This window comes from Pimephales promelas, chromosome 3, assembly GCF_988280905.1.
Source record: "Pimephales promelas chromosome 3, fPimPro1.hap1.1, whole genome shotgun sequence".
Taxonomy (NCBI): Eukaryota; Metazoa; Chordata; class Actinopteri; order Cypriniformes; family Leuciscidae; genus Pimephales; species Pimephales promelas.
The window spans coordinates 18,781,569-18,806,497 of NC_142771.1; the positions used below are offsets into that span (position 1 = coordinate 18,781,569).

General features: G+C 38.4%; 1 protein-coding gene across 1 annotated transcript in view; it reads left to right on the top strand.

Moving 5' to 3' along the window:
• spop (speckle type BTB/POZ protein) overlaps nt 1-24,929 on the top strand; it is a 78,299-nt gene that overhangs the window by 26,879 nt on the left and 26,491 nt on the right. Inside the window, exons 3-5 of the mRNA XM_039670097.2 lie at nt 15,718-16,030; nt 17,663-17,784; nt 17,870-18,021. Of these exons, the coding sequence (XP_039526031.1) occupies nt 15,953-16,030; nt 17,663-17,784; nt 17,870-18,021 (352 nt within the window). The 5' untranslated portion in view covers nt 15,718-15,952. The remainder of the gene's footprint in view (nt 1-15,717; nt 16,031-17,662; nt 17,785-17,869; nt 18,022-24,929) is intronic.

Below are 24,929 nucleotides of genomic sequence, written 5' to 3' on the forward strand. Positions count from 1 at the left end.
GGTCTGGGGAAAAGAAAAAAAAAAACTCTAACAAATGCTTGTTCACAGTAACAATTTGTCCTGAAATTACCAAATTTATTTATTATTATTGCAGATTATTGTTGATTTGCATTACTTAACCTGTTTAAAACTTTAAAGATGGTAAACAAGTCTTATAGATGTCAATGATTTTCAAGCAGAATAGTGTCTGTGCTTGTATTGGATAGTCTCTTGTTTTGAAACACATCTCTTTGATCTTTGAAGGAGTTAGTTCACTTTAAAAATGAAAATTAGCCCATGATTTACTCGCCCTCAAGCCAGTGTATATTCAATTCAAATTTATTTGTATAGCGCTTTTCACAATACATATTGTTTTAAAGCAGCTTTATGGAAAGTGCATTTCAGAAATGTACATAGAAAAAATAGTTGGTTAATCTTGTAGTAATTTAGGGCATAACATATCGCCAGCGTGGAGTCGTCTCTTCACAGGCGTTTAGTCATCTCATCACAGGTGTTGGGGCATCTGAAGGCTCCGTGAGAGGCTGGATATAAACGAGCTGACGAACGCTATTTGCCTTGGGACTAGCGTCCCAAGATGCTAGTCAGAAAAGCAGCAGAAAAGCAGATGGGAAATAATTAGCATAGCTGCTGTTTATAATATGAATGCATTCGATCTGATTCAACAGTGGTATAAAAGGTAAGCATTATGTGAATGCTTGGCTAAAGAGATGCACCTTTTAATCTAGTTTTAAACTGGGACAGCGAGTTTGAGCCTCGAACAATATCAGGAAGGCTATTCCAGAGTTTTGGTGCTAAATGTGAGAATGCCCTCCGCATCTCAACTCCCCCTCCCTTCCGTGCTTCCTGAAATAATTGTGAACGTGCATAGTTCTAGCAAATTTTATCCTTGTGTGGGTTTGGCGAACATAAGCGTCAATTTAGAAGAAAAAAAACAATTTAACGTTACCCACCTGTCAAGCAAAAAAAGAGCAACCTGAATGTCGGACTGGAAGCCCTTCTGCCGCCGGAGTTCTCGCCATCGTTCAAAAGCTTTGCTACCGATGTAAATTCGGAACTTCGCACGTTCTTTATCCGACTCCTTCTTTTTAATTTTTTCTTCAGAACGACGTCTCTTTGGTCGTGTGTCGGCCATTTTTCAAACTTCCCTCTCCTTCACACACACACCCCCTTCATGTGCACGCGCACTAACCCCCCAGACCCACCCTCAAAATACTTCTTGCCAGTGATTGGCTGGAACACTGTTTGTTAGGTTTCGTGGTCCGGGTGAGACATGATTGTTTTTGTTGCCGTTTTCGGAGCCTGTGGTGTCTACAGAGACCGCGTTTTTTTACAGTGTGTTTAGGGGACAGGCAGCTAGCCGATAGTGAGGAGACGTTTGATGTATGTGACAAAAAATGTTTTGGCCCCACATCGCTTAGAGAACCTTTAAAGAGTGCGATGGTTTCTAGGAAATTAGAAGGTCCATTAAAGGTGCTATATGTATTTTTTATTTTTTTTTTGCAGCCTCTATCGGTGATGTTTCAGATTGCAACCAATTTTTACAAGAGCTCTCGTGCTCTTGTGCATGCTTGAACACAAGAGGCACTCATGGTACCGGTGTTGTGCCAAATTTTGAATACGAATTTCATAATAATTTGTCTAGGGGTCGAAATTCGGCACAACACACAACATGCTGGAAACTCATGTAAACTCCCACTGCAACGTTACAATTATAGGCGACTTTTACTAGCTTGACGTTGAACTAATGCTCCATGCTCGTATTATGATAACTAGGGGTGTGCAAAAAAATCGATTCACATTTGAATCGCGATTCAATCTTTACCGATTCAGAATCGATTCATAGAATTCCAAAAATCGATTCATAGGCTATATTTTTTAATGGCGTGCAGGGGCGGAGTGGCTATCAGGTAAGTCGGGACTTTTACCGGTGGTCCGGTAGTGTTTCTATGGTTTCGAGGCTGCGAGGGCCGGTCTGATAAATAGTTATTGCAAGTTCTTGCCGCCCGCTGGTCAAACTGTGCAGCCACTCTGCTCAACACGTAAATAAATGCATCGATCCGCAGATCTTATGTTTGAGTTCTGTAGATCTTTTGCCAAGCGTGTCAGAGGTTACGGGTTCTAAACCGCACTCGTATAGTTTTTTCTCTCTCTCATCAAAACCGAATATGTTCATCACGTTTGTGTGCATTTCATTTTGTGATTTCACCGGAGTCTCCACAACGGCGATAGATTGAAGCGCGCGTCCGAGAGAAGACTGCGCGAGCCACAGAGAACACTGTATCCATGACACTGATTGCAGCAGACACGAGCGCTCAGCTTGATTTCAAAAACAACAGGTCTCTTATTTAATAGCGACCTAAATGAATGCTCTGCTAGTTAACTGGAGATACCCGCAAATTACTCGCCTATGAACGACTTCACTGGATCTAAACAAATCAATCTAACCATAGATGTTACCAGTTAGCGGTGGCTTTTTTAAATCTATTTAAAATATTTTCGCAAGGGTTCTATGAAATTAGTATATATTTTTAGGAAGTTCAATGTGCCCAGTCGAGTTCACATTTCAACAGTCAACCTGGTAGCTGAAGTAGGCCTACTCCTTAAACCACATTTAGCATAATTGTTTGTTTGATCTGACTATAGCACTTTAAAGCTAAATGTAAAAGCTTTTTATTTAAGTTTTATTTTAAACTTGAATTAAATGTATTTAAAAGCTGGCCAAAGCTTGGCACTTCGCACTTTTTAGTTGCAAAAGTTTTTATTTTTGTATGAAGACATATAAAGTAATATCAAACTTTTCTTTTAAATTATGTCTACTGCAATCAATCACATAGGAAAAAGTAAACTACATTTATGTAGACCTGCGAATCGTTTTTTGAATCGAGAATCGTTTTTGAATCGAAAATCGATTTTGAATCGAATCTCGAGACAAAAAATCGGAATCGAATCGAATCGTGACATTTTCTGAATCGTGCACCCCTAATGATAACGTTACATTTACTGCATTTAGTCAATGCGGAGGTCTCTCCATAATTCAAACGCACTGCCCATGTTGATCCGTGTTTTTTTCCGATTCACGTTTGGCCTGACGAGCTTCAGCTTCAACTTTTTTTTTTTAAATAATATTTGTGCACTCAGATTAGTGCACCCCCTTATAATGACTTGTGGCAATGTTTATTGAACACGGCACCATGGTAAAAACATAACCGTGAGGAAGTTAAATCATTACACTCCCAATTCTCTGTTAAACTCTTTTATTAATGCCCTTTCTTGTGCTGGATTCTGGTGACCATTCACAGGGCTGTTGACTAAAGGAGTCAGTATTAACACTGACATATGTCCTGTGGAGGAAGAGTGCAGTTAACCCTCTCATTTCACCATGGTAGCCAATTCTCTTGAACAGCTGCATTTCTGCTGTTGCTTAGACAGCATGACAAGTTAACAGAAGACTTGATCTTAATTGGCTCTGCCGAAGGCTGTTTTGTGTGCGAGTGAGCATGCACACCCGTTTAGGGGGCCAGTTCATTGATGTTAACTTTTTAAAGGGTGGGCGTTATGTGTAACTGGGATTTTTCATTAGCTTTGTTATGGTGGATGCTGGCCTTTTTGGGATCAGCTTATTTCTGTGACTTTGATCTCTGCTGGACTACAGGATGGGCACTGTCACCCAGTATGGTTTGTGTTAACTTTGCGATGAGGTCACAGGGGAGAGGGGTGCTGGGAGATTCAGCACAGCATAATAATCAAACACCTCTTTGTGCTTTCGCCTTCTCTGTTGTTTAGCTGTCTTAATGATTAGTTGTCTGGATATCTGCACTCCCTGTTTCCCATGTGTTTAATTTTTTTTTTTTTTGAAATGTGGAAGTGAAATATGACCAGTGGTGCTGTTGTTATTGCTAGCAATACATTTTCTTACAAATAATAGTAATTAATTACTTATTTGTTCATGTCTCATTTATTCAGCTTATAAATGAAATCTATGATTTCCTTAATGGCTTTGTAACTACATACTACTAGGGTTGAATGTTATGAATGACAATGACAAAAATATTATTATATTGTAGTAAAATTCAATTAAGCTGAGTGAAAAAGTTAAACCAGTTATTTGTATTTTGTCTTATTTTAATTGCAGTATGCTATCTAAAACCAAGCAAATGTACATGGATTTATTTTTGCTGCGTTTACATGGACTCTAATAATCCGAATGCAACCGGACTACTAGCACAGCCGGAATAAAAAAGTCATATGTAACCACAGCAATCAGAATGAATTGGCCAAATCTGGTTACAATTTAAATTGGTTTAAGTTGCGATTTAAACCTTTTGTAATCGAATCCAGAGGACATGTAAACACTTGATCAGATTTAAAACCGAAACTGGAAAGTACTGCTCACTTGCAATGACATATAAATCGTGTAATGGCGCATGATGAAAAGAATGAGCTGTTGTTGAATGAAGTCTCTTAAAACAGACTGTCATGCCATTCTAAAATTCTCCTTCTACCCATTGTCTGTGAAGTGGAGTGGCCTGCTCTTTCTTATCCGCAGACGTTTTGTTTTGGGTGTGGGAATGGCCGTTTTTACTGCTTGATTAATATAAGCAGCACGACACAATAGTTCATGTGCTCGTTTTCTCCTAATTAGGACCCGAAATCAAAGAAAAGAAGCAATTTAGGAGAGTAGTATCTGCAAACAATGGGATCATTGTACTACACGATACTACAGCCACGATATGATGCATGTCACGATATGGATCAATTTGGAATTTAAATTTATTTTGAGCTGAGTTTAATAACAGTGTTATGAGTTGTGAGTTAGTTATTGTAAAGTTAAAAAAACACTGAGTTAAATAAAAATGCTTAGAATGGCTCTTCCTTCTGCTTTTAAAGTTTGCCTCAATAACTTAAATGACAATTAGTGACACTAAAGCATGCCTACACTGTTCAATGATTAAACAAAACTTAAAACATTCCAATTTCTATGGACTTGTAAAACCATATGAAGAGTTCAGATGCAAAAGCCTCTAAGTGCCATTTGAAATTTTCTTCTAGAATGATCATTTTTATCAAGCTTGTATATTTAAGTTCAGTGATTTCACTTAAATGGCAATGATAATTACCTATTAATTGTTATTTAAGTGAAATTACTGAACTTAAATATACAAGTTTGATAAAAATCATAAAATGCCTTTAAATAAGCCACATACCCTCTACATATCAGAGATAAAATTAAAATATTATTTCAACACATTCTAGGGCACATTTAATGCTCAACAAGATATAACAAACAAACACTGCATTCTAAGAGAAGGTAATGAACTCAATTACTCAAGTGTGAGTAAATTATTAATTTCAATGGAGACATGATATAGCTGGGGTTACATTGACCCTAGGTTGTATAATAAAATACATACCATAGTATAAAATGCACAAAATACAAGACAGTGAATCATTCTCAAAAATGTTCTGGAATGGATGCTCATTGCTCATTTATAGATCCGTCCATCGATAAATGAATGCATGGTAGTCGGTTCTAATGGAGGGGCCCTGACCACATTCTTAACAGCAATAAAACAATTTATCTAATCGTAGTCATGATTACTAAGACCTTCTTGCCCTCACTGGGAGATGGGACCACATATCCCAGAGTGAGTTTTAAAGATTTTTTTGGTACATATACCAAATAATTGTCTGATTTGTCTGTCGTTACACAATGAACTGCCTCAGCGCTACACAAACACATTTAAATGAGCAGGTTTAAAGATATTTAGGGCTCTGTTCCAGGCTGGTTTAGCTTATTATTATGTGTGGAAATGTGTCCCCCTTCTCACTTAATTTTTTGCCAACTTCTAGTTATGTTTCAGAGTATGCTTATGAGGGGAAAAAGTTATTTTTTTCCTTTCAGCTCTTGAGTCTCACCAGAAGAAGAGTAAGACACAGACAAAGGGCTTTCACACATGGCTCAAGCGCGGCTGGTGAGGAGTGTTAGGATGTGTGGAAGGAAAGAAGGAATTATCAACAGTGATGAGACACAACTGTAAGGACAGCCAAAGAAATTAGCAGCCACTGAGCGTCTTTGTGTTTGGCACGTTACGTGAGCGAAGGCTTCTTCTAATTATAATGCTTCTATGCTTCAAAAGAACACCTTTGAAATCTATTGAAGGGGGATAATTGAGCCTGGAAATGTGTTACCTGGCAAAGTCAGGTTGAAGGTCATTACTGAAAATATAAAAAGGGCTGATGATCCATTTGAGAGTGCATTCTTTGTTGCTAATGTAAAAATGTTGTTTTAACTCTGCTGAAGTGCTTCAAACACCAAATTCGGCATGAACAACAAATTAGAAAAGGACCTGAGGGTGAGCCCTGGGGAACTTCTGACAATTTGAAGGGATTTTAGTGGGCATTCCTTCGACAAAGCTGATTGGAAAATCCATCAAAAGTTTTTTTTTTTTTCTTTCGAAATTACATTTAAAGCTCATCTATTGAATCTGCTTTGTAGTTTCTAGTTTCATGTTTTTTTTCTTGTGCTTTCATGCAGTATTCCACAGTATTTTATTCTAAGAGAATATTTTGTTGACTTGTTTTGGGTGCTTTTTGGAACTGTGCAGAACCATAAAAGGCACTTCTGTCATGCCATTTTTTTTTCAGTTATGGTTAGAATTGTCTAGATAAACTGAGAATATTTTTTTGTATTATTTTGTTTATAATAATCACAATTCTCCCACTATTTTGAATAGAGAACTAAACAAAATTACATTAACAAACAGTACTTTTTGATACTGTTATAAAATAAAATAAATTTACTGGATGTTCTGACAAAATGTTAATTGCTGCAGTCTGTTTAAAATAGGTGGGATTTAAAGGTGGGGTATGTGATTTTTTTTTTTTTTTCTTTTTTAACCTTTTTTTTTTTGCCAAAATTACTTGTTCCAATGCTATTTCTAACCCACTCACAGCCACTAAGGTAGAAGCACTGAAATTAAAATTAAGCAATTTAATCATCCGTGGAACAGGCAGGACTCAAAACTCCAGCCAATCATTTCCAAGACCACCTAGAATCATTGGACAGAAAATGTCATTCAAACGGTCATTCCATCCCCCCTCCCCCCATCCCTCTCACGTGCGTGTCCCCTTTGTGCGCCCTACAGATATTTGTTCTTGTTTACGCATGTGCCTGGCTACAGTCTCTTTTTCCAAACTCTGTCCGAAGTCTTTTGCATTTTACAATTGTTGAATCTAGTCATCACTGGTGATTGTCGTTTGAACCTTTCTGGATCAACCACCAAATTGAAAAATGGAATTATATCAAGTGCAGTGAGAAAAGGCTATAAATCTCCACCTCCAACATCCTCACACTTGTAGCCTACTAGCCGAGACACCTTCTTTATGTGTACAGATGTGACATACAGTAGTGACTCAAAGACATGCCCGAATCCCCCGTAGAAATCCACCAGTGCCACTGGAATTAAAAACATACAAGCTTACCGCTTTGAATCGAGTGAGCTAAGGCAAGCAGATCGTTTTGAACACTGGCTGGTTATTTATTTGTTCAAATTTATTTTGGTTAATTTTTAACCCAAAAAAGTTACGGACTGGAGCTTTAAAGGCGAGATTAGAACAAGAATCGTTTGTTTTAAATATACCCTGTGTATTAACAAGCAGTCAGTGAGTTAACTGTTCCTACCCACAAAGCTCCCCTCCTCTCTCGCCTTAGAGTTTGAAGCTGTATACCGATTACGCCTGTAGATTTTGGCAGGTTGTGACCGAGTGTTTTTGCTAACTGTGTTGTTCTGATGGATGTCAGGCGGTGGGTCGCAGGCAGGGGGCCCCCCTGTGGGGCCAATGCCCTTTCAAGACACACACACACACACACACACACACACTGCCGGAGGAGAATAAGATTATAACTATTCTTTCATTGGTTTCTCTGCTAAAGTTGAAGCATGACAACCGAAAGTCATGTTTAGATGGATGGAAAAAATATGCCTCCAAAAAATACTTCCATTTTTAATTGATCAATGTTTCTTTTTTTTTACTGTAATGCAAGTGTGTGTGTGTTAATGTATATATCATTCACAAGGTTTTTTTTTCATGTTTTTGAAAGAAATATTTATCAAATACTTGTTTTTATGTACAGCATGCTTTTTTCCTAAACAGATACAGGCTTCCTTTCAGTTTATTCAACATTTTGTATAATTAACCATGCTAAGGGAGAGAAGGCTATATGTGTGTGTGTTTACAAGGATTTTATTTTTTACTGTGGTGTAAACTTGAGAGAGCCAGCTGTCTAATTGATCACACTGCAGCAGTGTGCAATGATAAACTGTTAGCATGCACGCACACACAACGACTTACCCTTCTGTCTTAATGAGAGTCTCTCTGAAATTGTTTCAAAACTGTGTTAAAGTTTTAAATAAGAAAGTAAACCACCTTTGGGAAATCTTCAATGGAGGATTTTACACGGGGCAGTTGCTGTCAATGCTTTTATAAGCGTTATTAATCCTAATGTGTCTAATGGGTGTCCTTGTAAAAAAAAAAAATTTGAATCAAATCTTTCATACTTAAATTGTTTTTTAATAAGTTAAATTATATTTTTACTATTCAGAGTTTTATTTTTGGGTATCGGTATGTTGCAAAAAATAGAATAAAATGTCAATTTTTAAACTTAAACATAGGTGAAGCAAAAATGGCAATATACCTAAGCAGGAAGAACAAAATTGAAGGGTCAGAAGGATGTGAAGTTGTGGATTGATTTTAAGTTTTATAAAATGAAGAACTTGACACTTTTTTTTTTCAAATCAGTGGTGTTATAATGATGCTGTTTTTGTTGTATTTTAATTTTTCTTGTGTGATATACAATAAGTATCACTATGTGATTTTGTTGTGATTATATTTATATTGGAATTGCGTTGTAATGTCTAAAAATTGTAAAATAAATGTTTTGTTAAAATTTAAAAATTTTCTCTCTTTCTCTATTTTTCATTAGAAGAAAAAATGGGGGGGGGGGGGGGTTCAAGGGGGTTTCTTTCATTACAGCCATTTTGTTAGACTATTACTAGGAAAATTAAGCTGCTATCATACGCACTATTTTTAGGTGAGCTAAATGTGCATCAAATTTCAAGTTCCAGGGTCTAGCTTGATGACAAGGTTTACTTGAGAAAGGTCTACAATCTCGCACTAAAAGTTGTATGCTTCAGTGTCTCAATTTTTTGGCGTCACTATCTATTTTAATCAAGCTGATAATTATCTAACTTCATTTATCCTCAGAAGATGGTGGGAAATGAATGTTTGGATGCATAAAATGATGGTGTCAAACTGATAAATTCGAACTGTTCCTTCAAGTTTATGCTGACAAGTTATATTGTGCAATTTTATTAACCTACAAATACTCAGAAGCTTGTTTCATTTGACCATCAAGGCTGAAGTAAAGTTTGTCAATTACTCACCTTCATGTCGTTCCAAACCCATGAAAGATTTCCGTCTCTACATTGAGAATCCCTTACACAAAAATGGAGGATTCAAAAAGTTCCTAAAGAGATAAAAAAAGAGATAAGGTAATGCAATGAGTAAATCAAGTCTTATGATGAGTGATGATCTGTTTATATGATGGACAGATTTAATTTAGGCATTTATCAACTTAAGGTTACATCCAAAATCTATAGTACATCTTTCCCCTCATCCAACCGAAAAATGTACATGTGTTGTCAGCTGAACCATGAATTTCATTAGCGTTAAATAACACATTCAATCTACTTGTTTTAAATTAGGAAAAATATATTTTTCATCAAATTAAATTACTTTCTCGGTATGTAATCTTTGTTTTGAGTGTCCCTGTCGAATATCCTGTTTGATTTGGAAATGTCTTATGGAAGTAAAGTGGGTTGCAATTTAGGTTTCATGTTGATTTTAAATGTGGTGGTTAGATGTCAGCCTAACATTGACCCTGAATGTATTTTAGCATTGCATGGGGGGTTTGAATAAGGTCATGGAAAAGTCTGTTGCGCTCTTCCAACATATCTCTTTCATTCGGTGTCTATGGAGAGAGAAAAAAGAGACTGGATAAAATTAAACCTGAAAGAAAAGTCTTCAATAAATTTGACCCATCTTCCCGAAGTTTAATCCTCTCTGTAAAACCCTCCCCAAACCCATGCTAAACTCCTCCCTTGTTCTCTATTAAGCCACTCCTCTTCTCTGTGTAGTTGATGCATGCTCTGTGGTTGTAGTTTAAATAAGGGAAAGGTCATGTCATAGTTCTCGTTTCCTCACAAGAAGCGCAGGCCTGTGGGGAGAGTCTGCTGGGTGGGGCTCTGCTTCATGTTTCTCTTTCAAGTCACAACTAAAAGAGAATTTCAGTGCTGAAACGCTGTCTGTTTTCTCTCCCTCACTCTCTCTTCCCTCCCCTCATTAATTCATTAATTATTTTGGCTGGGTAACGGATGCAGTAATGAATTCCTCGAGGGCTGAATCTCCTTGCCTGGCACCCGTCTCGTCCCACCCGCCTCGTATGTGCCAGCCGATCAGATCTCAGATGCTGTCTGACACTGCTGTAAACTAATCGTGATTTAACCAAGTTTGTTGTATCTTAGGCTCTTGTCACACTTGGTTGGTTCCATTGCTTGGTCAGGCTCGATTCTGATCGGATGTTGAATCCCAGACTCACAGTGTTAATATTGACGTTTTGGTTCCTTTAGATTTCTCATATGAGAAACATGCAAGTTGCACTCATGTTCAATGGACTTTATCATGGTGAATTGTGAATTTGTTCATCATGAAATGTTACTCGCCAGTCAGGGCTCGACAGCGCAAGCATTTCATTCGCATTAGTGACTAAAAATAGATTTGCGAAAGTGATATGTTTTAGGGGTTTGTGTTCAAATAAAAAGTAGGTCCCTGTGGGTACTCAAGTCCCCATCAAGTCAAAATTAAAGTTTTTTGGGTTTTTAGTATGAATATGTTAGCCTTACTGTTATCTGTAAGGTAGTGTGCTCCGAAACAATGACAGAATTTGCATTTAGAAGATTTAACCATTCAAAACTTATATGGCAATATGAATCAATGATTTTGATGACATCACTCTGCACTTCATCTTCTCATTAGATTTTCTGTCCAATCAAATACTCTCTTAAAATCTGAAGCATCCTGCCCCCTACATTATAAATAGACTTTGAAGCTGCAGCTGAAATCAGTCATTTGTTCACACATTTACTATTTTCTACATGGTGAATGGCACATAGTGCACTATTTAGGGGATAGGGAACTATTCAGACAGTGAGTGTAAATATGCTTTCCATTGGGGCAAATGGTTTCACATTACTGTCATGCGAACTGTGGCAGCGTACGAACAGTCTGCTGCTCCAATCCAGAGACACGATAGCACAGAGCGGATCATATGATCGAATCGGCTCAGACCCAAAACAAATCGGACCGATTTGAATTCTGCCCAGAACTCTCTATTTTAAAGCGATATTGAGGAGATTAGGAGGGAACTGCTGCTTTACAGAGCTCAACGGATCTGGCTGAGCTGTGATATAAACGTAATGCTACTGGCTACTTTAAAAAAGGGGGAGGAGCTATAGTTGTTCTTTATTTATTTCATTACTTATTTCATACTGTATTTCACTCCTAAATTTTTGTAGGTGAAAAAAAAGTGTCAAGCCCCTGACAGTGTTGACTAAAAATTGATTATTTGCTATGAAATGAAGACCTTAACATCTCTTAAATCCTTAGATAATGTATGCATGGTTCCAGTTATGAAGTCCTATATTGAATAGTTTGCTAACTAATGAACAGGCTCACGTGTGAAATATGCTGTTTCTTTGATCTGGTGTGTGCCTGCAAGCTCAGATTCCCTCTCTCATACGACTCTGTGTGTATCCTCTTTGTGTCCTGTGGATTATCGCATGTTACTTGGCCCAGACGGAATCTGAGGATTTTCCGTGTTTATTTACGGGGGGAATCTGTGGAATAGATTTGTTAAATGCAGCCGAAAGTGCTGTGCTTCTATTGGTACATAAAAACCCATAGTGTGTGGGCCTGCCTGTTACTTGTTACGACATGGTGTGTGACCTGTTGGTTTTGTGTTTTCAGTGCAGAAAAGTAGTTAGCTGATTCGTGAGTAATATGTTGCCATAAGGGGAGTTTGTGTTGACAGAGCCGATAGATGTTGATAGAAAGACCAGTGGAAATTAAGTTTATAAAGCAGATAACTGGAGACACATGATGGGAGATCCGCGCATGGAAATTAATTGCCAGGAAGTTGGTGGTAATTTGAATTGCAAATGGACACCAACTTGTTCCCTGACTTGAATGATTAATATTTTATTGTTTTACTGAGTGAAAATGCCACAAGTGTTTTTCATCAGAAACAAATAGCACAAAGGAAGGAGGGGAAAAAAGAGAGAGATTGGTTTAACTGATAACGAGTTGCAAGGTGTTGAATATTGTTTCTGAACATTAATTCCAGTGTGTGAAGTTAGGCTGGGTAATATATTGCACATGAGACTCTAAGACAAACTTTTTTGTAATATCTTTTTCAGTTTGACTTGCAGATTTGGTAAATTTGTAAGATTGACATCTATAAATAACTGTCTATTTCAATGAATCGATTACAGAGATACTGTAATGTTCACCAGCTGGAGAGCCACCAGAGGGCACTCCACACAGACTATTATCACTCCCTCACAAACTACATTTCCCATAACTCACTGCCCGGACTCATCACTGATTGCATTCACCTGTATCTCATTACCCTGTTAGTCTCAGCCTATTTATACCTTGTTCACTCATTCACTGCAAAGTTGTTTATGTTGTTGCACTGCATTTCCAAGCGTTTTCCCTGGTTTTATATCTCTTGGTTTTTGGATTTCTTGCCTGTTTGGATTTGGATTTCTTGCCTGCTCTTTTGCCTCTGACTTCTGTCTGTTTTTGTTTGTTTGTTTGTTGGACTGCCTACCTGTGTTTTGACCTATTGCCTGTACGTATATTGGATTATGTGTCTGGATTGCCCTTTAATTAAAGCTGCAATTGGATCTCAACCTTCGTGTCTCAGAGCAGTTGGTGACTGATACAGTGAAATTTCTGCAACTGAAAATATTTGGCCAAAACAGTGAAAAGTTTTGGCTGAATTCGTTTAGGCTGAAACCGTGATGTTTAATTAGTGTTTTTCGATAACAAGTTCTGTCATTGTGTATTGCGTGCACACAACTTTAATAAGATGCGTCATAGATTATTAATATATACAAAAGTTGTAGCTATTGCTTTTATGAGTATTATTATATTATTTCATGGCATATACATTAGTAAAAATTCTTCCTTGTGTACAAGTCTTGGATATTTTTTAATACTTCTCAAATGACTTCATTTGAAATTATGCTTTCACCAATCAGGAAATCACTCTTTTAAATGGTTAGTTTATCTATATATATATGAATAAGCCAATTTGAGCCAAATTTTAGTCCAAATTTTCTGACGAGACTCGATCGCTTTATATGACGAACGAATTTAAATTAGGCTTTTATTCACTTGTAAGCATTCATCAATGCACACATCAGTTATAGTAAACAGAAGCTCAAGGATGTTCGCTTGATGTGCGAGAGAACCAATGAGGTTCATTCTCATATTACGCAGCACTTTTGAGCTTCTGCAAGAACCTCTGAGGTTCATTCTTGTGCATCAGGCAGGATTTGTTTGTTTACTAAACGATGTTTATATGTGAATAAAAGACTACATGAAATATATCTGATCACATAAAACGATTGAGTATTTTGAGAAAATTTGGGCTAAACTGCTTGATTCATATGGATTATGGCATCTCTTTATGAACTTTTTGAAGTGTCAAAGTGGTAGTTGCGTAGCTGCCAATGGTGAGTACAGAACTGGCTCAGATTTAAAATATCTTCATTTGTATTTTGAAGATGAACAAAAAGTCTTATGGGTTTTGAAACTATATGAAGGTGAGTAAATGACAAAAATTTCACTTTTGGGTGAACTAACCCTTTAAGCATTTTTAGAGCAAATGTATAAATATTAAGTTGTAATTTGACTGTATCATCCAGTCCTATTGTGTGGGTAGGAAATTGATGATTTGCCTCTGTACTTCTGAAAAGTTTTGAATTGACCTTTTCATTCTCCTAATGTTTTTTTTTTCTTCTCTCCTTCCCACAATACACTCTGTTTTTGCACTTTGTTCCTTTTTTTTCTCCGGCATGTACACTCTCTCACTGTCTTTTTCAAATCGCCGCACAGTTTCCGGAAGGTTCCGCCGGGCCATGGTCTATCCTTTCAATCAGATGCTAATTAAGGGAAAGAAACGTCTCCGTCTCCCTCGCTCGCAGACGAAGGGACGTGCAGGTTGAGTGAGAAAGGGGAGAGAGGAGTGCAAGATGGTAAAAATGGAGAAAGGAATGAGAGATGAAAGGGTGATTAGGTCACTTCAGATTGAGAAAAGAGAAGATGAAACTTGTATTATTATTATTTTTTTTAAAGTTTGGTTAAAATCAAAGGTCCCCCAGTCGACGTGTCTAGTAAATGTTCAACTTTTCATAACTTTGCAATCTGACCGCAGAAGATCTCAGTGTTCTCTGAGGTAAATTAAAAAGTTACCTACATGACGTCTTTTAATAAAGATGATTCTACCCTGCTCATGGCCATGAGGATCTTTAACCATGACCATGTGTTCTTTAATCATTTATAAATGTCATGCACAAAGCGAGAAATTTACTTTTTTGCTTTAATTGGTTATCAGCTTCTGTCGGACTGTTAATGACTTACTGTACTGTTAGACAAGTAGCTAGTTTGGTGTTTCTGGTCAGTTCATTAATGGCTGGGGTGTATCCAGCTAACGATTAAAGTGCCTTAATTAGCAGCAGGGATAGAGAAAATAAGGATTAGTCCTGAGGTTGTGTTTTATTTATTTATTTATTTTTTGATCTGAAGAAAAAAAGATTGAAAAGGTTTAAGGTTCAGAGGGTTGAGGGTAAAATGAACAAGAGAGCCAATAGAATGATGAATGTGCTTTTCATCTGGAAAAGCGAGGGAGGGCTGTTTCACACAAGGGGAAAAGAAGAAATATTTTTTTTCCTCCAGCATTATAAGCATGTTTCTTTGACAGATTTAAACTCTGTAGTTGCTGATGGTGCTGTAGAGATCTGGCTTTTACTCTGAAACCATTGGCAAATGTAGATCAACAAAATGGAGATCAAACGGCCCTCTTTTAGTGGTCTGTTTGATTCTGCATATTTTTGTGGTCCGTGCATGTTCAAGACATATGGTAGACCTGTTTGTCAATGTGCAAAATCAACAAATCAGGTGTTTTCTTTTTTTTACAAAGAACAGTCTGGAATTGTCTGTTTTTGATTTGCTGAAGGTGGATGTTTATGGTAAATCAGGTGTCCAATCTGTCCAATCTCTGACTTTAACACATTTATTTATAAAATATGTCTGATTTATTTATATACTGAAACTACTGACATTAATAATAGTGGTAATTGTAGCTTTTGTTAATAGTAATTATGTTCAAATGTATATAACAAATGTAAATCTAATTATTTATTTATAGGCAAATAAAAGTATTACTTTTCTCACAATAATTATTTCAATCTAGTGATGTAGCTCAGTAGCGGCCCAGCATAATTTCTAAGATCAAAGTTTAAAGCATTTCACTACAAGAGTTTTGATTATAAATAATCAATCTGTTTCTGCTCTCTGTTTTCTCTACTACAGGTTAAACTGAACGGTTCCCAGAAAAACACTTCAAGGTTCTGCCTGCATTCCCTCCATGTTCTCTGGGTTACGCTGAACACGAGTGTGTGCCCGGATCCTGGCGGCGGCTGTGAAGTACACATGCGTGCGTGTGCATGCAAGTGAGTAATCACGTGTGTGCGCTTTGTCGGGGACCTTCTGCGGTGGCTGGTGTAGTGACCCTCCCCCTGCCCCACCCCCCCGCTCAAAACTGGCGATGTCCAGGGTGCCGAGTCCGCCCCCTCCTGCTGAAATGACCAGCGGCCCTGTGGCCGAAAGCTGGTGTTACACACAGGTGAGTGTGTGTGTGCGTGTGTGTGTGTGCTTCTGGCTCTATGAATCTACAACAGGGGTGCTCGATTCTGCTTGTCCAACTTCATAGTGAGTTTCATGTCTAATTCAACACACCTGAACCTGTCAATCAAACTCTATGGGTTCAGTTCAAAATTACAGGCAGGTGTGTTGGAGCAAGACTGGAACTAAAGTGTGCAGGAAACTAGGGGTGCGTCTCAATTAGCTCCCTAGTTCAGCCTCATGTGGGGGAAGTTATAAAGCACGAAACATAGATTATGTGAGCCAAATCACTACACATAATGACACATAGATAGATGTCTTTAGAAATAAAATACATAGTTGTATTTAATATCAGCGTAAACACCTTTCCATAATGAAAATAATCTAGCTAACATTTCTAATTTTCGAATGGCTGAAATGTTGCCAAGCAAAGTATTTATTATGTACTTTAAATAACATTAACAAGTCATTTGAGAAAAATATCAGTTCATCTGATGTTCATAAATTCCAGTAGTGATGTTGTACAATGAGGATGTTGTCATGTCGCCGGAAATAGTGTCCTAGTGTGTAGTGAGCCAGGGTCCTTAATGTTTTTACTAGTGCCCGAATTCATGTATTCATGATATACAACCTAGGAAGCTAGAGAGCTGATTGAGATGCACCCTAGACCTCCAGGTGCAGATCTGACCAAGACACATAATAAGCCTCATGTGATGATGATAATCCAATCAACAGGCCCATTTTGGGATTGGCATATTTTTTTCTTTGCAAAATGTAATTAAAAGGAGTTTTGAAATGGTATTTTAAAGGTCAAAATTAACACACCCTTGGAGCACCCTTGTTGTTTTAAATCCCTGTGATTTTTATCTTGTTGAACATAAATGGAGATGTTTATCAGAATGTTCACATTGTACTTTTTTTCATTTAAAAAAATCATACAGTTCTTCAAAAAAGATGAAAACATAATAGCTTTAGAATCCATGTTTTAAAAGTCTTTATTCACTTATTATCTTATCCAAAGAAATGAACAGTTATGACTTCATTTGTATTTAATCGAAAAAAAAAAAAGTAAACTTATACAGTCAATAATATAGATAGAATAATCATTCTAATATGATTTGCTGTTAAAAAAAAAACACAATTTTTTTATGAATAGAAAGTATGGAATTTAGAAATCTGAAAGTCTTTACTTTCACTTCTGATCAATTTAATGCACCCTTGTTGAATAAAAAAGTATTCATTTCTTTAATAAACTTCTAAAAAATGATCTGTCAGTCTGTTTAACAATATGTAATGGCCATTATCATCTTTGTTTGAGTGTGTGTGACTTCACAAGGTCCTCCAGTGTGTTCAGAATCCCCATGACTAGTGAAACATGTTCCATTAATGCCTTCATTTATCTCGCCTTCATTCTCCCCCAGTGTTTTTGTTTGAGGTCTTTTTATTCCTTGTTCTCCCCATCCTGTTTGTTGTCAGAGCGCATTAAGATAAAAGGTGGTTTTGATGTGTCGCTTTTTGATGTCTTGGCCAACACTTGTGGATCTAATGTAGGAAAGGGTGGAGGGGGTAGATGAGTAAATGGAAGAATGAAGCATCTTGCCTGTTATCTTCTTGTGTGTTTGTGTTTGTCCAGATCAAAGTGGTTAAGTTCTCCTATATGTGGACCATCAACAACTTCAGCTTCTGCCGGGAGGAGATGGGCGAGGTCATCAAAAGCTCCACGTTCTCCTCAGGAGCCAATGACAAGCTCAAATGGTAGGAAGGAGCACACTTGGATTTGCATTGCTTAATTTTATTTATTTATTGGTCTGCTGATTTAAGATTTTTTGTTTTTGAACAGGTGTTTGCGAGTAAATCCAAAAGGTCTGGATGAAGAAAGTAAAGATTATCTGTCACTCTATCTTCTCCTGGTCAGCTGTCCTAAGAGCGAGGTTCGGGCCAAGTTCAAGTTCTCCATCCTTAACGCCAAGGGCGAGGAAACCAAAGCTATGGGTAAGATATTGATTAAACTCTAAAGATTTAAACGTATATATGTATCTGGTGATGGACTGAGCAGTAAAATACTGTTAGACCATGGTGTGGTCGATATTTACTGCCTTTTTAGTGTTGGTTTGTGTCCAAGTTCCCAAAAAAGATACTTCATTTAATTTAAAAAACAAACAAACCTGTTACCTGAACCTCTAAGACTAGTCTTACAAATTAAACTTCGCATTTATTTTTCTTCGTGTGTTTTTTAAATCAGTTACTTAAAAACGTAGATTGGCCTATTTTGATACCGAAAAATAACCCTGACTGTCACTGACTAACTGCTCGTGGGTCATCTTAAAACGTAAGACACTGATAATGGCTATATTTATGCAACAGGCCTGGTTTTAATCTAGTCCCTGACTTAAATGCATGTTTGAGCTGTTTGAACTGAAAGCAATTAGCACTGACGGATGTTTATAAAAGCTACTTAATTGTCCTAAATGAGCTAAGGCTTAATCCTGGTTTAGTCTAAGTCTTGTCTGTGAAACCAGGCCAAAGTATTTTATTGTTTTTATTTTATATATAAACTATTTTTACACTGGTTTTCCAGCCAAAACAACTACAGTGAATTACAATTGCTTAGTGTGTTTTGTCATACCTCCCACCTCTAATCTAGTGTGTAATTTGAGCTCTTTAAAAAAGAAAAACTGTGTATAAGCAGAAGCAAATGTATTTCTTGCGTACTCATCACATTAACTGTTTTATGAAACAGTTATTTAATCAGAGTATTTTTTGCAAACTAGCTCAGTATCAATTTATTCCTTTAGGGAGCTGTAGATGCTACAGACGCGGATACCTGCGAAACGGAGTTAATCAGACTAGCACGCCTTTGAAAGTGTGAATGTTCTTTTATTTTCTGTGAAAGTAATAACGTACAATGTGAACCTTCCACCTTGTAATATTACATTTGAGGCAGGTGGCAGTGTTTTAATTGAGATTTTCTGGGGGGTGATGGCCTTAGGGCTTTGATTGAGTTACAGAGGTTTTGGCCTTTAGTGGAACTGAATTACACTTGCTCAGATGGAGCAACTTCATGGCTGATTTCAGTTTCTGCCTTGTTTTTAAAGCAAGTATTATTCATAGTTGGCAAGTTGGGGGTGTATATATTTCTTTAAGGTGATTTTGTTATTCACATAGTGGAAACATTTCTGAAATGCTATCGTGGATGTTATAACCTGACGAATGCACATTTATAAATAGGGATGCACCGATCCACATTTTTTCACTTCCGATCCGATCCCGATACCCGACTTTGGATATCGGCCGATACCGATACTTTTCCGATACCAGAGCTGTGTTTGCTTTAATATTATTTATCATTATTGTTGATTTTATATGATGTTGAAATAAACTCCTCTCTACAGGCAAGGATGATATGTGCGTGTATGTATGTCAGTATATATATTAAACAATATAGACAATTAAACAAAGATACACATTATACAGGCCTACACAGTGCTTTAATTTCAGGAAGGTCTACTAACATTATTCAGGTATGGTCTAAAAAGAATTATAATAAAGTAATCAAAAGTAAAATAGCACTGCAAAGCTTACCATAGATAGATGTATGCTATTAGAGCTGAAGTAATTCATTCAAGAGCTGTGAGTGATTTTCTCTTTGCCTTTTGTTGTTTGACTCTCAGTAATGTCGCAATCGTCACATTTATACTGCTGCCCCTTTAAGAACGAGTTCAGATTTCATATCTACTGATGCACCATATTTTCTCCCAACTACTTCCATAACTACGTACTTTTTAGACATAAACGGTTTAAGTGTTAATCTCCAAGCCGGTCGGTTTGACATTTTTCTTGTGCAGGCTACATTTGATCGTTTAGACGCGCATATGAAGCCCAGATTATAATTTGCTTGTCTTGTTGCAGTCTGTTTCGGAGCGCGCGCGCATTGGGAACAGCATTTCTTGCGCAAATTTTGTGCTTTTAATAGCTCTCTTTATTATTAAAAGTGTCCCGCAATTTAGCAACAGCAGAGCCTGCATTTTACAACAATCACAGATCGTGCTGATTCTGTCTTTAAGTTTTAGTATTAAGGAGAAATGACAGCGCACCGCCGCGATGGGAAGAAAGTTGGCTAGACAGAATGCGGCTATTGTTTTTAATGTTTTTTTACCTCAATATATTCTTTAATCTTTGGAAATCAGACTAATATCATAGATATAACCAGGCTACGTTTCCTCTGTCGTCACTCATTAAGCAGGGCTGTCGTGTTGTGCGTGCTGTGGGACCGCGTGAGAGAGCTCTCTCTTTCTCTTCTGGACTGCGAATTGCAAACATGCATCACAGACGAATAGTTTAATTAATACGGCTTTGCAAACATTGCATTTTGCGGTCTTGCTCTGCTGCGGTGTTTCCAGTGTGAAGTATTTCCACACAGCGAACATGTTGGTAGCTCAATCCTATCCTGCTAACTGGCTGCAAACTGCGGAATGGATTTCCTGAGTGGGGGTCTGTGTGTCTCATTGAGCCCTATTTTTTACAGTCTATGATTGAGCTGCACCTCCGTTCAGAATATCCATTCCACAGTTTGCAGCCAGCTAGCAGATTAGCAGGCCCGGGGAATTCCTTTTGCAGTCATTTCAGCAGACAACGTTAAAGCGCAGACATGGATCATAAATATCGGATTTCTCCGCAGGTTGGATCGGAAAAATCCGATACGTGAATTACGCTGGTATCGGTCCCGATACCGATACTGGATCGGATCGGCCCCATCCCTATTTATAAATATACAAAGTTGCATTACAGTAACTACATGTACACTGTAAAAAAATATTGTTGGTTTAACTTAAAAAAGTAAGTAACCTGGTTGCCTTAACTGGAAAAAGTGAGTTAATACAACGAAGGAGAGATTGATTTAATCATCAGAAACTCAAAATAATAAGTTATCTCAACTAAATAAATTATTTAAGTTGATTTGACAAAAGAAAAAATGTTGTGATAACAAATCTTGAAAATATTTTTTTACAGTGTATAAATAACTCAAGCCCAAATTTGGATGCCCTTCCAAACAATCTATTTTGATGCATATCTGTGCCGTAAAATAAAAAAAGTGTTTTACGCTTGTACTTTGTTAGAACAAACAACTAACGTGTATAATTCAATATTTTTAAAGCTATGATAAAATTATCTCTCTAGAGCAAGAGTGTTGCGCATGTACATTTTAAAAAAAAAATGGAAAGGGCGGGTCTTCTCTAAAATTCGGAAAGATCCTCTTTCCGGCAGCAGCATCAGCTAATCCAGCACAAATTAGTTCATAAAAGGTCACCGAAAAATTACAGGGTGAAGAGGTACTTGAAAAGTGCTGTAATTATTAAAAACTCGTACTCGTAAAAATGCTCCGATACCAACAACCGATAGGCCTACCAGGCAGCATGTCTATAACACATAACACATAAAGCTGTGTTCACACTACACGCGACCAAACGACACGATACCATTAATTTTCAATGGTGAGCGGGCGACTTCCGGCGACACGCGCGGTCTGACGACGCGACAAAGTTGAGAAATTTTTAACTTCATGCAAATGAAGAGCGATTTTCGCGAACGACAACCAATAGGAGTGAAATCAGTGGAGCGCGTCACTCTTCAGTGCTGAGTCTGACACATTCTCTGGTCTGACCGAGGCAAGTTGAAGGAGAAGCTCATTTTAGCAGTGAGAAACTGTCCTATAATTTATGATGTATATCTCCTTGTACATACAGTGGTATTCACCGAACTGATTCCGTGACTGAGTGACTCATACCAACTTGTGGAAAATGGGCATCCGGTGAACCCTTTAAGTTTCAAAAAGGATGCCAAGGCAACATAAAAGGGACTTATATGACTTGTGCACTATATTTTGGGTGTTTCAAAGCCATATAATTGATTTGTGTAACAAACAGACAAGTGTACTTTACTTGTGTGATTTCAGGCAAGGTGAGCTTAAGCTGATAAACCACCCCTGAATAATCCTTGCGTAGATTCTGGCAGTTTATATGAGCCTGTAGTAGATGTTTCACAAAAGGTGGTGAGCTCCTTGCATTCTAGAGAGATGAAACTGATATGAGGGCAGCAGTCACACTCATCTTTTTGAAGAACCTCACATATGGCCAGATGAACAAGAGGGAAAGAAAGAGAAAAGGGTGCCAGATTGTGGTAGCGAGATGAGGTTGAACAACCCTGTCTCTCATTTTCCAATTTTCTCATTTTCTGCACCCTAATGGGTGAGAAGGCGCTCCTTGTGTTTTGTCCTGCACTCCCCCCGCTCCTCCATTCAACATTCTCTCCATTTAGCGCCCCTCCGGAATGTGGTGAGGGTGACGTGCTTGGGGCGTCCCCAGGGACAAAAAGCACCGACAGCCTCCTCACGGTGGATGGGGAGAGATTTTAAAGCGGGAAGCAGGATGAAAATATGGCAGCAGAAATTCCTCTATCGGTTCTGGATCATTTAGAATCCAATTTAATCCTGCCCTCCTCCTGGGGGATAGTGAGATGAACGAGAGGGAAGGGGGGAGGAGGGGTGAAGCAGAAGTGGAGAGAGAAATAAAAACAAAGTAAAGTGCTTTAATTAAGAGGGCTACGAGAAGGCACTGGGACTCTGCAGCATGACTTGTGTTAGTCAGTCCTACGCATGACGACGAGTAAATAAAGGTGCAGAGGAAACATCGATGATCAGGTTTGACAGACACATGAAACCAGTTTCAGGATGACGCTTGTGTATGTAATCTGCTGTGATGGCTCTGCATTTTTTTTTTGTTTTTTGTTTTTTTTTTGAAGCAGGGGACTTGTTTGTCTTGGAAAAATATTTATTTATATTTCAGTCAAATTTCCAGATTAATTGTGAACCTTAATAATGAGAGCTCCCAAGGATGCGATCTGAGAACCTTATGACGTGAAGTCCGAGATGCTCAAACCCCCAGTCCCAAAAAAATCACTAAACTCCACTTTATAGCACAGAAGAAATAAAGTCCACAGAAGCAACTTATCACTTAAAATTAACATGTTAAAGGTGCAATGTGTAAAAATTGAGTATCTAATTAACAGAAATGCAAAATGACATCCATAACTGTTTTCAGTGGTGTATCAAGAACCTGCTTAATAAACCGTAATGTTTTTATTACCTTAGAATTAGACATTTATATCTACATAACCGCTGACAGCCCCTTGAAGGTCGACATATTGTGACGTCATGTTTCTACCGTAGCCGTCAGCGAACAAACAGCGCTACAGAGCGTGTTTCGTCACTACCTTGAAAGAGAAGCAGCAGAAAGCTAGAAGCCATAGACACCGCGAGTAGTAACTTTTCCCTTGTCAGTGGTGTAAAATATGTAGTTGGACTGTTTCATGTAACTTAGTTCTTCTCCCTGGCTGTGTTATGGCTTTGCTATATGGGGATAAATGTGCTGGTTGCGTTCGTGAGACAGCTGATTAGTACTCTTGACCGTAAAACAGTATGTTACAGGAATCACCAACCCGTCGATCGCGGTCGACAAGTTGATCTTGGAAGCATGTTAAGTTGATCACGAAGAGTTTTCAAAATCAGAGAAAAAAAGCCTATTTTGTGTAGTAAATGGTGTCTAGAGCCCCTTACACACACCACTTTGATGCCGGGAAATTGCCAGAACGCATTATGTGTGAAAGCAAACACCACCCGGGATTGATACCGGCATCGATGCCGGGTTGGGGACCTAGTAACATTGCCGGAATCAGTCCTGGGATGCGTGCTGTGTAAACAAAAGCCAGGACCAATGCCATAAGGGGTGTGTCGTAAGCCGCGTTTCCACCGCAGGAACTATCCCCAGGAACTAGGAACTTTGGGGTGGTACTCGGTGTGTTTACGCCACAGGAACCAGGGTCTAAATGAAGTTCCGGGTAAAAAATTTCCCCCCCAGAAAGTCCCTGCTGGCGAGGTTTTCAGAGTTCAGGAACTTTCGGGGTGGGACTTGTGTGCTGAACAATGCTGATTGGTTCTTACCACGCTATTCTTTCTGACCGATGGCGCGCGTTCGTCCCATCCATGACCGTGACGTCAATGTCTGCTGATAAATAACATCTACTTTTATATCTAGCATTACGAGCTTTCTGAATACGCTTTGGGTGCTCTTCTCTTTTCTGCCGTTTTTTTAATTACCTCATTAGTAAACCAATCGCACACAAAAGCAGCAAAGCTTGAATCTCCTTCATACAAAACTCAAAACAAACGCGCAGGCTAGGAAGAGCAGTCGCACGCAATCTTCCCGCCTCGGACCGGTACTTTAGTACGCGATGTAAACGCAGTAAGCAAGCGGTCTGGGGAAAAAAAAGTTCCTGTGAAAAATAGTTCCTGGTAATTGCAGTGGAAACGCGGCTATAGTGATGACGCTCATGCCATCGCGGGACTCTGTTGCTCTTAGAAGAAAGTTTGTGGTCGTCATCAACAAAGAAAGGACGAACAAATGTCTGCAAACTGGAACGAAGCACAGACCAGGAGCTCCTCACTATCCGCGTTGATGCTGAGATTGTTCACCAGCTTTGAGGAACGGTATGCACGTGTGCATGTTTTCGACGCGTACGTTACACGCTTCATCCTGACGTCATGCGTCTTTCCGGGATCTTTACGGGTTGTGTGTGAACACACTCACAGATCCCGGCAAATCACTGGCAGTGTGAATGAACCGAAATCAAACAATCCCGGGACGAATGCTGCGTCACATTATCCGTGTATTTTTCCGGAATCTCTGTGTGAAAGGGGCTTATGGGATGCGGAGGCGCGCGCGCTGTTACTGCGCACCTTTTGGGCTCAAGCGGACACGTCGAGTTTAAACAAGGCCTTACACTTTTACCAGCTCAGCCAAAAGAACAGCTCACATTAGCCAGCTAAACTTTTACTACCCTGTTAG